Source organism: Monosiga brevicollis, genomic scaffold, assembly GCF_000002865.3.
Source record: "Monosiga brevicollis MX1 MONBRscaffold_15 genomic scaffold, whole genome shotgun sequence".
Classification (NCBI taxonomy): domain Eukaryota; class Choanoflagellata; order Craspedida; family Salpingoecidae; genus Monosiga; species Monosiga brevicollis.
Genome location: NW_001865052.1, coordinates 364,358 through 379,498, shown reverse-complemented (window position 1 = coordinate 379,498; position 15,141 = coordinate 364,358). Strand labels below are relative to the sequence as shown.

General features: G+C 54.2%; 3 protein-coding genes across 3 annotated transcripts; 1 reads left to right on the top strand and 2 right to left on the bottom strand.

Moving 5' to 3' along the window:
* Positions 1 to 1,679: 1,679 nt before the first annotated feature.
* On the bottom strand, positions 1,680 to 9,696 carry MONBRDRAFT_26647 (uncharacterized protein; the record flags this gene model as incomplete). Its single annotated transcript, XM_001746992.1, has 24 exons — positions 1,680 to 1,756; positions 1,844 to 1,907; positions 2,000 to 2,077; positions 2,205 to 2,351; positions 2,483 to 2,632; positions 2,740 to 2,787; positions 2,899 to 3,014; positions 3,130 to 3,286; positions 3,383 to 3,507; positions 3,589 to 3,702; positions 3,784 to 3,910; positions 4,014 to 4,688; positions 4,763 to 4,835; positions 4,922 to 5,038; positions 5,125 to 5,216; positions 5,314 to 5,400; positions 5,504 to 7,915; positions 7,999 to 8,163; positions 8,293 to 8,420; positions 8,642 to 8,684; positions 8,797 to 8,862; positions 8,972 to 9,052; positions 9,312 to 9,394; positions 9,567 to 9,696. The coding sequence occupies 24 exons, from the start codon at positions 9,694 to 9,696 to the stop codon at positions 1,680 to 1,682; spliced, it is 5,355 nt and encodes a 1,784-aa protein (XP_001747044.1).
* A 718-nt stretch (positions 9,697 to 10,414) lies between these two features.
* Positions 10,415 to 12,186, top strand: MONBRDRAFT_37633 (uncharacterized protein; the record flags this gene model as incomplete). The annotated part of the gene is made up of 4 exons (XM_001747122.1): positions 10,415 to 10,614; positions 10,767 to 10,898; positions 10,989 to 11,290; positions 11,420 to 12,186. 4 exons carry the CDS (start codon positions 10,415 to 10,417, stop codon positions 12,142 to 12,144), a joined length of 1,359 nt encoding a protein of 452 aa, XP_001747174.1. The 3' UTR covers positions 12,145 to 12,186.
* Positions 12,187 to 12,628: 442 nt separating this feature from the next.
* On the bottom strand, positions 12,629 to 14,395 carry MONBRDRAFT_26645 (uncharacterized protein; the record flags this gene model as incomplete). The annotated part of the gene is made up of 8 exons (XM_001746991.1): positions 12,629 to 12,858; positions 12,947 to 13,070; positions 13,160 to 13,237; positions 13,329 to 13,383; positions 13,551 to 13,758; positions 14,017 to 14,122; positions 14,191 to 14,222; positions 14,323 to 14,395. 8 exons carry the CDS (start codon positions 14,393 to 14,395, stop codon positions 12,629 to 12,631), a joined length of 906 nt encoding a protein of 301 aa, XP_001747043.1.
* Positions 14,396 to 15,141: the final 746 nt, after the last annotated feature.

The window sequence follows — 15,141 nt, the reverse complement described above, 5'->3', positions numbered from 1 at the left end:
ACAGTCTCATTTGAAGCCCACGTAGACTGCACAACAGCCGGCACCAGTGCGCCCGGCACGTTGACCTGATTTTGATCATGAATGACAACCGTAGGATAGCGGCATTGCAAGAGGGATTCAAACGCGGTGCACGGGCTGGCAGGCGAGATACACAAGGCAAGACGCACGGTTAAAGTTTGAGAGGCATCAAGGCCATGTGCTGCAGCTAGCTGTGCGCAAACACCATGCCATCCATCAAGCCACAGCTCCTGCGTCTGAACCAGCAACTCTTTCATCTGTACCACGCCTGCAGCCCATTCGGCAAGTTAGATGTGCTTTCACGTGTTTTAAGAGCGCGACAAATTGCGGCTCCTGACCTGCTGTGCGATGACGAGTGATGGCATAGCCTACAATGGGTCCACCTTGTTCCTCGCACAAAGCCCACAGAACATGATCTGGCATGGAACACTCGGCCCGGACCCAAGTCGCAAAATACGCAGTCGATCGCCCGATCCGTGGGGTCGTGTTGGCCAGCCAACTCGAGCCTGTCTCATAAAGTACAGCCAACTGCTCCCACAGTTGATTTTCTGGCCCCTGCGCCGCAAGATCGAGTCGGAAAGCCGTTAGCTGACCGTGCATGGCCGCCGACTCTTCGGATTTCGGGGAGATGGGCACATTGAGAAAATGCATTCGACTGGCCGTGTATCCAAGGCCAGCATAGTAGGCCTGGAGCTGCGGCTGGCTGCTATGCAGCAACATGGCATCAAAGCCAGCTGCACGGCACTGTTCCTCCAGAGCCCCCAGCACCTGCCACCGACCATCATACACACAGCTTCTTGAGTCGTCTGAGAAGCCTAGCCTGCATTAGAAGGGCGCCATCTCATCTCCCATCAATCGCGGGCAGCAGGGATTACCTTTGCTGCCAGCCCCTGTCGCCGAGCATCCACAGCCGTGCAAACCTCGCCCACCCCCGCGATACGCCACGTCGACCCCTCCGCCTCGAGTTGGCGCGCAAACACCCGCGCCGTGCTATTTCCCAGGTGGCATGGCCAACGCATCAGCCCGACACACAGTTCTACCCTGCAAACCTTGCCCTCGACAGCTGTTGACGCCTCTGAAGCGATTGCTGTGGGATCATCAGTTCAGATGACAACACCGCATGCCAGCCTGCACCGTACCTCAGATAGGTCCCCGCATGCTCCGCAACCATAACATGCGCGACACTAAACTCGGGATCAGCAGCGACATGCCGAGCAAAGTGTGCACGGGCCGTGCCCTTGGCTGCGAAACAAGCCGCGACAAAATCTAGCCACTGGTCCACCTCATCCTTCCGCAACTCTCGGATGACGACGTCTCCCGCCCCTCCCCCCATGATCTATTGGCGACCAAGCAGACGGAAGCAGGGTTGAAATGCTCGCATAAAACAACACAATTCCGAAAAATGAAAATCAGCTTTTATTTTTGATGGATCAAAAATTGAAACAAAATCCATCTGATTTTGCTTGATTTGATCGTTTTGTCTGCTCAATTAGAACAATGCCACATCATGATAAAATGATGGGCACGGCAAGCACTGAATCGTCGGGCTGACGCCTATCAGTTTCCTCCATCGAAAAATCACCTTGACCTCAAAAGATTTCGAGGCTGCATTTGTTCCTGTTCTCCCTATAAAAAAAAAAAAAAAAACATGCTTCCCTCTTTTATTGGCTCTTGGCCCACGCGGCCTCTTCAGCAAGACTATCAGCGCTGCCCTGGCACCAGGTCATGACCCGAGAGCCTAAAGATTCAAAACATGTTTGTCATTATTGCAGGTGCAAACTTGATGTGATTTCAGACGCAAAACGCATTAGGAAATGGCACTTACCAAGACAGAGCCACAGAAGCACCAGCGCCAGGCCAACCACCACATAGCGCAGCCAGTGGATATACTACAGAAACATGCAGCAGTATTGCGTGAGGCAAGCATGCAAAAAGCCATTGTTGGCACAGTCCGTTTGACCAGGGCACACGCTACACCCACCTTGGCTTGCGCAGCCTTGTAGGCCCGCAACTCGTCCATATACAGGAATCGGTTGACAAAGCCCGGGGGCAACTCAAACTATACGCAAAGCCGGACAGTGGGATATCAAAGTGGGTGCATGCAAATCAAAAGAGCAGGAACTGAAAACCCCCAGTCTGCGTTGCCCTGCCATCCTGATCTTCCCCAATTTGCAATGACACCTGACCTGGCTCGGGTTGGGATACATGGCCACAAGAAAGTCCTGAATGGCTTGAACCACCTCCTGCGCCTCGGGCTGACGATGGTCAATGTTATCGTTAAGGCACACAAATTTTTGTGGACGCTTACGAATGGCGTCAAGTTGCCGCAAAGCCTATTCACACCAGCAAATGAGTGGCCGCGTCAGCGCACGTGGACAAAATGGACAGAATAAACATGGCATGCCTTGTGAAAGCACGACATGGCAAAGCCTTCTTCGACACTCCTGGCTACATTGACACATACCGATGTCACATTCTCGTGGATCATCTTAAAGGCTACATTCACGTCATCGTTCTCGGTCTCGTGCCGATACTTGCGCCGCTCCCCAACAGTCTTGTTGTACACCTCGATCAGAGGGGTGCAATTGCCAAATAGCTCCGGTGTGACCCACACCTAACACGGAGACGAGGTCCACAAAATGGCATCACGGAGATTGAGAATGAGGTAATTTCAATCGCCACACATTTGTTCAAGCGGTGTTGCTGGGCTGCGCATCACACCTCAATGGCATCGGGCCCAACCGCTACGCCCAAGCGGTCCATGGGTTCCTAGAAATGCAACTTGCACATGAGCAAGTCTCCCAAACAAGGAAAAAGAAAGAAAGAAAGAAAGAAAGAAAAAAAAACCCCCCCTTCAACGCATCGTGAAAAATGACGTACCTGGAAGTCTGAACAGTTGAGCAACATGTTTTCAAACTCCTCCCAGTGGTGCAAGGACGTGGGTAGGTCGTAAAGCTGGATGATGAGAGTGCGCAGCTCATGCACGCCCAACAACCCTGAGACAAGAATGAGACATTCAGGCGTGAGGAACACACTCAAGAGTCTAGGGCGACTCAGGTCGGCTGTATCAGTCGCACAGCCAGGGGGTTGAGCCCACGACGGCAAACTGACCATCTTTGTCGCGGTCAAGCTTTTCGAATTCCTTTCGCGGATCGAAATCCTCCCGCTGCGAAATGAGATAGTAATAGTAGGAAAAGGCGTACTGCATGTCGCGCGACGAGCGTAGCTGATGCGAAGAGGTTGCATTCCACTCGGCTGCAAACTCATGCTACATTTGACAAAGATGAGAAAACCTGGATGAGCAAAACGAGGACACAAAGCACGATGAAGACCAAACTCAAGATCCCATGTGGAGCAAACTTACGGCGAGGTCGTTCAGAATATCGCGATCAAGAAAATGCGGCATGTGCGCTATCACCTTTCGGGCCGTCGGTCCGTACTTCTGGTTATACAGGCGATTCACAAACTTGAGAGAGTCTCCAAACGTATCTGCGTTTGCACCAAAGAAAAGTCAGGCGCATGGCAGAACGAGGCCACAAGGTGTGACTCTACAATGCAAACATAACATACCTTTCAGCCCACGCAGCATGCCATGTGCCAGGCTGCCATCGGTTTCTTCATGCTGGGTCTCAACTACATCCATCACATCGGCAAAATATCCTTGGCGCTCCCATGCAAAGCCGGCTGCGTCGAGCACATGTCAGATAAGGAACACCATTGGCACTACATAGGCAACAATTGAAACAGAAGAGGACACACGCATACCTGGTGCTGAGCTTCGAGCCTTGTAATCGGCCAGGGCAACCGGATCCGCTCGGAGCTCTGCCCACGACAAGCCCGTCTGCTCTTCCCAAGCAGCGATGCTGGCATTCATGTCCTGCTCCAAGCTCAACTGGTGGTCCATTCATGAGTGGTGCAGAAAAAAAAACAAGTGAGAACCAGATCAAGGACACAGGTCAGGAAGAAAGGTAAGGAAGAAATGTGCCTGGACAAACCTCCTTGTCCTTGGCCCGACGGATGTCTTCTGCCAGCTGTAGCTGCTCGAGGGGCACACGAGCGCCATTGATCTGGGTCCAAGCACCCAAGCCCGGCGCGCCCTCATACTGATTGTTATCTGTCTGGGCATCTGCCTCGGCTGGCTGCTGGTCCATGAGCTGCAAGCGAGCCACGAACTCAAGTAGAGGTGGAGCAAGCCGCTCAACCTGACCCAACAAACGCCGCCGAGCCGGAGCACTTGGAGCACTTGGAGCGCTTGGAGCACTAGGTGCACTTGGAGCACTCGGAGCGCTGGGTGCATTAGGTGCACTTGGGGCACTTGGGGCACTTGGGGCACTTGGGGCCCTTGGGGCACTGGGTGCACTTGGTGCACTCGGAGCGCTGGGTGCCCTTGCTGCGCTATTTGCACTCGGTAAATTGGGGGCGTTGACCTGTGCGCTTTTAAGTGGCAAAGCTTCTGTTGTTGAGCCATTGGGTGCCGCAGTCGTGAGGGCATGGAGCAAGGCATTGAGCTGCTGGGCCGCCGCTGCTGCACTTGAATTGGTTGCGTTGATGAAGCTGCCATTGACGACGCTGCCATTGACGGGGCTGGGCGTGGTCACGGGTGCTGGTTCCAAAGGACGGCTGCCATTTGCAAATGGCTCAAGCAACATATACATGTACTTTGCATATCCCTGTATGACAAGAACATAAACTATGTGAGCAAGAGTGACGTGGAAAAACTGGCCGGCCCCGCCTGTCATCGTACCTTGGCCGTCAAATCACCAAGCTCAAACTCGTTGCGCAGGGCCTCTGCTTGTAGACGTGCCTCCGCTGGCAGGCTAAAAAGAAAGGAAAAGGAAAGAAAAACATTGAATCAAAAATCAAGACGCACGCGTCTAGCTGCTCGATACATAAAAGCACATACCGCCAGCCTGATGGCAACTTGGGAATTGTATGATTCTCACTCTTGGGGCGTGGTGTGGGTGGCAATGTCGCTGTTGCGTTGTCGAGTTCCCAGTGGTTGATTGTATCGTGTGTCAAGCTGTTCCCATCAAAAGACAATCCAAAGGCGTGCGCGTGGTCAGCCACAAGTTTAAACGCCACCAGCAGCGCAGCACGACAACAAACCGCATGGCATTGGCCGCGAGTGCAGACGCGTTGATGGGATACAAGTCATAATCACCCTCCAACAGAGTTTGATTGGCGGCCGGCTCGAGCAACTAAAACAAAACAAGAACCGCGTCGTGAGCTTTGCCCAAAGCCTCTAACTTGCAGGCGCAAGCAACAGGCGCATACGTCGAGCCATTGCACGGCTACCTGATCAAAAACATTTCGCAGAGCCGCTTCAGTCGTCACCACCGGAATTGGATTGGTGCACACGCGGATGGCTGCCCGATGTGTCACCTAAAATAGCATTGTCCGCAAAACTGGGGGTTAGAGCGGGCACGCCAAACAAGACCTCAATCACTTTCATTGACCTGGCAGTGAATGGAGGGGAAAGACGGACCTTGATCGTTTCGTTCAGCATCTCATCAAAGTATTCGCCAGAAATGGTCACGCCCACCAAAGTTTTGTTGGCATTTTCGCGAATGACAATGATCAAAACCATGTCCACCTTGTTGATCACCATGCCTGCAATGGCATCGTTGTCGTCGTAGTCGCCATCGGTCAGCGTTCCGTTGTGAAACAGGTCACCCAGCTCCACGTATACGGCACGAGGCCTTGCATTGCCCACCTCCAGCACACTTTGATCCAAGACGGGCATCCAGCGAGCATCGTGCTCGCCAGCAGTACCGTTGGCTGATGCGTTAAGAACGGGACCGATCCGCGTCACATTCCCGAGATCAGCGTATGCTAGCTCATCCAAAAGATCACCATCGAGTTGAGCATCGGGCTCCTCGTACGGGTCATCGTAGTAGGCGTCATCGTCCAGCCCAAACCCGGTGCTGTTGGGATTCCAGGTCGTGGTCGGCGCCGCAGTGGTGGTGGTAGTAAAAGGCATTTCGAGAGCAGAGAGGTTCCAAAAAAGGGCAGGTAATTGAGCCCGCACCTTGGGTATGCCACAGTCGCCGCCGTCAAAACCACATTCGGGAACATTGCAAGCACGATCGCAGTAGCGATCTCCAAGCCAGTTATCGTTGCAGCCGGTGGCACAGGTGGCTAAGCGAGCGGCATTGCTGGAAGCACCGTTGTTGTTGTTGCTATTCCAACTGTTATAGCCACCACGCATCTGCGCGTTGGCGCCCAAGCAGTCTCCCGCGTCGTAGCCGCAATCACTTGTATTGCAAGCCATGTCGCAAAACTTGTCGCCAAGCCAGTTGGATGGGCAGGCGTCGGCACAGTTGGGTACGGGCCAAGCCAGGACCACCTTCTGGCCCCGCGAATGAGTGAAAAAGTCATCGGGCCAGACATCCAGACCGAAAAACACATCATCATTAAAGTAGATAAACTTTTTGGACAGGCCCGGAATGCGATGCAAGTGTGTCTCGATGGAGGGCGAGGAAAACGTTGGAAGCCACGACTTGTTGACGAAAATGTCGGCGTGTGGTACGACCTGAAGGCGTGGGTTTGCCAGATTGAGCCACGATGGGATCTGCCCGTTGGTCACAATGTAAATACGCCGCACCCAGGGGGCGTGTTGCTCAATGGAGCGCAGAGAGTAGCGCAGTTCCTGGTTGTCCTGGAAGCGGCTCGCCGAGGTGGCCTCGTCCACGTCCTCAAGTTTCTTGGCTCCCTGTTGATGCTTGCTCCCTTTGCCGGTCAAAATGTCCTCAAACTCGCTCAGGGGTAGCTCGGGGACCCAGCCAATCCGCACCAGGGGAAGAATGGCAATGTCATGGTTCAAGCTTGCATTGAAAGAGGCAGCCGCCAGCGTTTCGTTTTCGAGCAGCTCCCAGTCCAGAGGTGAAAGCGTCGGAGGCGGGGTGAAGTTGCCCAATATATCCACCGGATTGTGCTGTGCCGTAGCATCTGAAGGAGCCACCGTGGCATTGGGAGCAGTCTCTTTCACGGTCCCGTTGACACTGGAGTTTGAAATGTACTGAATCGTGTGATTGTGCACATACTCAGCCCACTGGGCTTCGTACGCCTCTCGCGCAGCAATGAGCTCGCGTTGCTCGCGAAGGCGCACCTCATTGCGAACCTCGCTCCATGTGCGCTGCATCACTCGGCCACCTTCCCATTCGTCCAACTCAGTACGGTGAATATGCAGGGTATTGGCGTCCAGTGCATCAATGAGGGACCAACGCTTGGCAAAGGTAACCAAAGCCACACGACTGGCATCCTCAACGTGGCCTGGTACGGTTAGGTCTACCACTTCGCCAAACTGCTCTTCCAGTAACAGCAAGAGCTGCTGTTTGCCCAAACCGGCGGGAATATGGCCAAGCATGGCACTGGTGTAAGGCGTAAAGGCCACGCTAAGAGAATACTCGTGAGCCAGTGCCTCGGGGCTCAGGGTGGTGGAGGGTGGTGGAAACGTTGTACCATTTTGAAGGGCCGCATCGGTGCCCTTGCTATCACCTTCGGGCTGGTCTGGCGCGACTGGAGCATCCATGGCCGGCGGCACGGTAGACGCCTGCTCTTGCCGCATGCGTTGGGACCAGATGTCTTCGGCTGTTGGCACAATACCAAACTCGGGCGGGGCCTCCACAATGCCGTCTAGGGTGGCATCACCAACAAAGAAGGCTTTGGAGAAGCTTAGGTATATGCCCGCTCGCCCATCCTTGTGATCCTCGTGGTCGCGAGTGACCAGGCCCCGACGGTGAGTGTGCGAGTGTGTCGATGTATCAGACGCTTGTGTTGCTGGAACTGTGGAGGCGTTGGGAACTGGGGTGGACTGGACCGGATGAGGCACAAATACACGTTTGAGCATGCACGCATGTGCTTGGTGGGCTTCGGAAAAGGTCACAATGCCCGCCACCTAAGTTTCAACAAGGAGATGGGTAAGAGCGGACGGGCGGGGCGATGAGAAGGAAGGCAGACTGTGAAAATGGAATCACGCACCTCCAGGTAGTCTAGCTGAAGACTGGAAAAGTTGCCACAGGTCTGGAAAATGGCATCGCGCACGGCCGCCTCACGATAGGCAATGCGAATCTGGGTCCGATGCAGACCGCTCAAAACGAGACTGTGTGGATCCAGCATCCGATAGGTTGTGATATTGATGGGTGGCTAGAAGTGAACAAATGGAACCATCGCATTGCCATTAACGATGTCAAGTGAGGTGGGCAAAATATGAGCGTCGACCTAGGCCCATGGCCAATCGAGTCCGGCAGAAGGTGCCCCATCAACAGAACATACCACAGTAGTGGTGGGAGGGCCAGTGGTTGTGTTGGCGGGTGCTAGGTTTGAATGATGGATGAGGCGTGTGAGCTCGACCGAGCAGTTTGATGAAGCACTGAAAGGCAGGCAGCCAACCCTGACACGAGCTGCATACTTGTGGAGTGTGTTGTGGTAGGAGCAGTGGTGGTGGTCGTAGTGGGAAGAGGAGTCGTCGTATTTGCACGGCGGGCAGCTTCTTCAGCCTCGCGACGTAACCGCTCTGCTTCCAGCGTGGCATTGCGCTCTGCACGGTGAAGCAGAGGTCGGGGTGAGCGATGGGCAGATGTTGGCTGCTTGCTAAATGTACAAAGCGTGCTTCACCACAAACCTTGCTCGAGTCGCAACTTGAGAGCATTTAGATCGTTGACAAGCTGCAACATTCGATGCGTGTATGACGAAATGAGGCCTCTGAGGCACGAAGAGAGACGCACAAGGCAGTTGGCTATGCAGCTGGACTGGCACGCCCGAATGAGTCAAGCTAACCTTGGGGTCAGAACCATTGACCCAGGTGTAGACAACGTCGATGGGGAGAGGCAGGGACATGCGCTCCTGAAAGGACCGACCGGCAATGTTGTCGGAAAAGTAACCAAATCTAGAGCAAAAGGCACAATAAATACATTCAGGAAACAACGACTGCGCCGGCTATTGCAGAATGAACCCAGCATATTGGGGGGTCAAGTGGCCAATCAAACATACTGCTCATTGTACTGATCTTGCCCCCACTGCCAGGTTTGCTCGCCTAAGTGTGCAATGTGAAACAGCACGAGGAGGGGATGTGAGGCGCCCCGCAGCCCAGAAGGATAGGCGCTGATGCTGCAAAGCATTCACCAATATGGATGCCAAGAATGATGACGAGGAAAAGGGTCGACAGCAAGCAAACAGTCCCATACTATGCGCATCGCACACAGGGCGTCAAATCAGGGCGTGGTGAGCCAATGGCGCGTGCGCAGTCGGCAGAAAATCAGAGAACAAGGGGCCTTCGCAGCCACGCAGCGTACTTTGGACAGTAAGATGCTGAGAAGGCGACGCTTGAACACAGTCATAAAGCTGCGCTCGTGGGGGCGCATGGCACTGTTGACCTCTGCCACCGCCAAAAAAAAGCCAGCTTAGCAAGGTTTTTTCGCAAGGGACCTTGGCTGTACCACTCGAGTTGACGTACATTTGAATCGCAGGCGCTCAGGGGCACGTGGATGCCGATCGTAGCTTTGGCATGTCCCCGGCGTATGTCTGTGTTGCTATTGACCCAGGACTACCTTTCCTCCACAGAGCCACGCCGTTATGCTTTGGTCGCGGCGAGAAAGAAGAGGCAATGACCACTGGCCCCTCTGCCGAGCAAAATGCATGCATGTGAGCCAGCCACGAAAACAGCATGTACTCATTCATGACTCGACACGCTTAAAAATGCCATGCCAATCCCTGCATCCCAGGGCCCGGGCCCATATTCAGCCTACAGGATACAGACAACCACCCCTCTGCTCGCCACACGGGGCCAGCGCCCCGCGATCAGGGCCTACTCTGCCCTCTGCTCCGCCGCCGACACGACCTCCTCCAACATCAGCAGCACACACACACTCACCGAAACAGCCAGAGCAAATCAAGAGATGAGCGACTCGACGGACACAAGAAGAGAGATGGTGAGATGGAGACGAACGTATTCAGAGACACAAGCCAAATTGGTAAAGGATCCAGCGACCTAAGAGGTGAAAGCAAACGGTTTCAGAGACACGAAGAGATGGATCGCAAGATCCACAGAGAACAAGTCTCGATACACCCAGATCAGAGACCCAACACATGGACCAACATCCAAAGAAGTTCACGAGGTTATTAGTGTGATGATTGTCATACTTTTTAACATTCAAAGTGTGATCTTTATCGCAGTATCTCTTACAAGAGTTCGCTCTTTCTTTCTCTTTTTTCTCTTTTTTTTTCTCTTTTTTTCGCTTTTTTTCGCTTTCACGAGTCAGGTAACTGTCGCTGCCGACGACGACAGCGACAGATGCTGCCTCGCTTTGGAGCTGTCTTGCGTGGGAGCGGCTGGGCAGTACTGACGCGCGGAACCTGTCAATGCGAACTGTCCCGTCTATCGCGTCTGAACCGTAGCATGGCGACCACCGGTGAAATGCAAGCGCGGGCTGGTCTGTTGGACCCTGCTGCCAACGTGTACTTTAGCAGCGTGTTCGACTCTGGGAACGGAGTGTTGATGGGTGGCGAGGTGCCTGAATCTGGTCCCGTCGTTGCTCGCGTCTCGATTGCTAAGGAACCGTTTACGGAAGGCACCGACAAGCGTCATCACAAACAATGGTAGGCACAGCAAGGCTCGAGCCCCACCGTGCAGACTTTCTTCGTACAGAGCACAAGGAGACATCAAACCCTGACTCGAGCAAAGCAAAAGGAGACAACAAATCCCGACTCAAGTACTAACGCTGCGGGCTGTGGCCGTGGTCCGCCCTCAGGTTCTACTTTCAGCTGAGCAACGTCTTGGGTCGGGCCTGTCAGGTGGAGTTGCACGTTGGGGAGACGAGCTACCCTGATGCATGGACGGGCTACTGGGCCACCTACAGCATTGATCAAGTGAATTGGCTGCGGTAAGCCCCATGCCTGTTGGCCCTATCGCCCTGTCCTCTTGCTTTTTTGTTGATATTATGCTGTCGTTTCCTCTTGAAACCGACCCATAGCGCCCCAACCCAGTACGACGCAGAACGCCTGACGGTGACATTCAACGTGGAAGCATTGACCGCCAACCGCGTTTACTTTGCATACTTTACCCCTTATGCCTACGAGCAGCACCGCCAGCTGGTGGCTGAGGTGGTGCAGGGACTTGGCAAGGTGCCGGCCTTTCAGGCACAGCACGAAGTGGTGGCTCAGTCCGTTCAGGGGCGCGACATTGACCTTTTCCGCTTTGGCACTGGGCCTCTCCAAGTCTGGATCATCGCCCGCCAGCACCCGGGCGAATCAATGGCTGAGTGGTACATGCAAGGTGCGCGCCCGGCTCATCGGCTGTGATCCTGCTGCCTGGCCCGCGTGCCACGGTCACTCAAACCCATGCCTCGCAATGATTTTCCCACTTACCGCACGGCTTTGCCTTGCCGAAACTGTTGTTGTGCAGGCCTTTTGAAGGAGCTGTTGGCAGCAGACCCGGCAGGTGACATTGCTGCTCTGCTTCAGCAAGTGACCCTCAACTTGGTACCCAACATGAATCCCGACGGCAGCTTCCTGGGCCATCTACGCACCAACGCTGTGGGCGCCAACCTGAACCGCGAGTGGGGCGCCACGGGCGACTATGCTGCGCCTACACTCGAGCGCTCGCCTGAAGTTTACGGTCTCTGCCAAAAGCTGGAGCGTGTTGGCTGTGATCTCTTTATGGACGTTCACGGTGATGAGGAACTGCCTCATATCTTTTTCGCTGGCACTCAGGGTGTGCCACGCTGGTCGCCGCGCCTGGCAGTGCTCTACCACCAGTTCACAGCAGCGCAGCTCAAGGCGAGCCCGCACTTTCAAACCAAGCATGGCTATGGCAATGATGAGCCTGGCAAGGCTAACCTGGCCATCTGTGGTGATGCGGTGGCGCAGCGCTACGACTGCCTGGCCGTCACTCTTGAGATGCCGTTCAAGGCCGTGCTCCGCGAACCCGATATGGTCCGCGGCTGGAACCCGGAGCGCATCCATGCCTTTGCTGCCACCCTCTTCCCTACTCTGACGCAGGTGGCCCCGATGCTGCGAGCCGAGTTTCCCTTCCCAAATGTTGAATGTAACCCCGCTCAGCTGCCCGACTGGACGCAGCCCGGGTATGAAAACCCCCCGAGCGAAGAGGTCTGGCCCACAACTGCGTAAAGAAGAGCCTGAATCGAGCTGGCATTGCGCCTCCCGGAGCGTGTGCTTCTGATGTCTTTTTTTCCAATGAAAGATCAGCAACACAATACATTTTTATTTTTTCAAGTCGAGCGAGCTGTTGGCAGCCACAACCCCACAGGATAATGATAAGAATACATACGCGCCTGAGTACACTTTTAGATGTGATGAATACTTTATTGTCCATCCCCATGAATATCATGTCAAATTGCGGGCTTTAAAGTCCTATTTGCAGGAAGCTTCCATGGTAAAGAATAAGCAAGGTTGCCCATATCTGACGAAGGCGTTGCCCGCCGTGTGGCGAGCACATCTGTCTTGCGGAGGTGAAGAGTTTATCCTTAATTTTTTAGCACATTTTATTCATTGGTATTTTTAATTCTTTTGCTTGATTGGCCCTTGATTTGCACCCAATTCACTGAGGCTGGATAGTTTTTTCAATTTACTACATTGGTGGAAAGCGGGTGCTTCAAAAGTCGTGAGTTGGGGGTGCCTTTTTAGCAGCCAAAGCGCCATCGCCCGAGGCTGATCGTTTGGCTTCTGTGTCGCCGGCCTGGGCTTGGGTGAACTTGGCACCACGCAGACCAGTAAAGTCGTGCAGAATCGGAAATTCCGTGCGCTCAGCCTCGGAAAGTGGGGCATTGCCGGGCCGCACCACAAGGGCAGTGCGCATAGCAGCTGCTGACGCAGCACGGCACTCTGAGATCAAGCCAATGAGCATACAGGAGTCGCTTGAGCAAGAAATGGCATGATCACTCCCGAAGCAGCAAAGACAAAGGTTGATTACCTTCGATGCGGTCCGAGAGAAAGATGATACTCTGTGGTGTCACACCAATGGCCGCGGCAATGTCCGAATAGCTGGCCGCGTCTCGCTTGGGTCCCGTCGTTGTATCAAAGTAGCCACTCAAATACTATGCCATTCAGATATCACAGGGGCGAATCAGAGTGCATGTCCGCACTATGACAGGAGACGCCTCTGCGCTGTTGTGCGGGCAATTACCGGTTGCAAGTCACCGGCCTCAGAGTGGCCAAAGAGCAGCTTTTGCGCTGCAATGCTGCCAGAACTGTAAATGTACAGCTACGGGACAAACCTCAGGTCTGAATGAGGACAACACAACGGCAGAGCATTGCCACATCGAAAGCAAGGTTTGTGGGGCGCAAACGCTAACCTGGGCACCTGCCTCGGTCAGGCGCTGAAAAGCTGGTACCACGTCTTCGTATATGCTAGAGGCACACGTTGCATGAACTGAGACGGCGTTGTTCCCAGAGACAGATGCCCCGTCACACGCTCATGGAAGAAAGGTAGGGGTGTTTTCCACCACGGTGCACTTTCTCCCCTTGTCACCTGCTCCGCCCCCAAATACAAGCACAGGAAAACCCCCCTAACGTACTGTCCCTTCACGTTGCCGCTGGTATATGCGTCCTTCCAAATATGGCCTAGCTCCAGCAAGGGATGCGCAGTGGGTACGAGGGGCCAGGTCAGAATTATCTTTTCAAGCAAATTGAGCAAAATTGGTCGGCTGGCACACAACCTTGAAGCTGCTTCAGCGCCGTGCTCTTTCGGTCCTGCTTCATCTGCCACTGAACGTTTGCCACAACCTGCTGGCGAACAGATCTGAGCACAAAGCAGAGCGCTCTGTTAAAAACCCACTCTCGTTGCACCAGGCCATAGTGAGGCCATCCTGCAGCTCGGGCCCCTGGCCCGTTGGGGCGATTTGCACCGTACGTGTCATGGTCTGGGCCAATCTCAACAGCGCCTGCTAATCCATCTTGCATATCCTGCTGGGCCTACTCGAGCCAGAACATCAAAATCAGATGCGGCATGCCCTGGTTCCGAAACACAACAGCAAAGCACACCGCTCACTTGTTCACGAAGCTTGTCAACGTCGGCCTTGACGGCGTCCGTGTCCCAGTGTGCAGCTAGAAAGGCTTCCACCTGATTGCGAGCATATGGGAACAAAACCTGTTGCGCACAAGAAACCAAATTGAGCAGACGCGCCGTGACCTGGTCCCTGTTGTCCCTGCACCAACCTCATGCACAAAGGAGATGGATGTGGTGGTGCCTATGTGAGCAAGGCGAGCAGGGCTTTGAGCATGCGCTGAATTTCTGGACAGCCGCATGGCTTCAAAGTGAGCCATGTCCAACCAATTCCCGAGTCCAACCTTCAATGTCAAACAAGAAGCAGGGCGCCGGAGCCAGGGTCGTGGTCGCCGTCTCGTCTGTACTGTTCGCCATCGTCGCCGTCGTGTTCAATTTTTTTTTCTGACAAGCACGGAAGGGCGTTGTTGGAAATTGATCGAATTCTTGTTCTGACAAGAAAGTTGCGCTGCCATTGACGGGTGTGTGTGTGTGTGTGTGTGTGTGTGTGTGCGAATCGAAAGGAGACATCGGAGCCGGCAGCTCAACTCGGTCGTGATGGGGCTCAGGAGCATGGGCATGCCAGGTAGGTGAGATGGCAGCGGGTTGACTGATGTCCACTGATTGGCAAGGAGCACAGATGTTGCCATCTTCCAGAGTCATTAACTTCTGCAGGCCTTACTGAGGATGTTTTTGCAGTTGATGCTGCTTGCAACGGGGCCTCAGGCGGAGTAATAGTTGATGATTTCTAGCTTATCGTCTATTGATGTTTGCCAGTTTTGTGCGATCGATCGATCAGCAGGATGAGGAGGACAACAACGTATCATACGAGTGTGCGATCATGGCTCGCGGGTCTGCTGGTGTTGGTCCTGGCAGGGGCAGCAGAAGCCGGGCAAACTATCAACGCGCATTTGGATCCCTTTTTCTGGCGGCAAAATATGAGCCAGTGAGTGAGCTTCCGATAAGTCTGCATCCAATTCCTTATTCTGGCGGTTCAAGGAGGGGTGGCTCATCATGTGAATAATGAATGACATTGCAGCATTGTGCGGCAGCCAGGGCCCTTGCACCAAATCACCGCCAGTCGGCTGGATCTGCGTGCCCAACAGCATCGACAACAAGTTGAG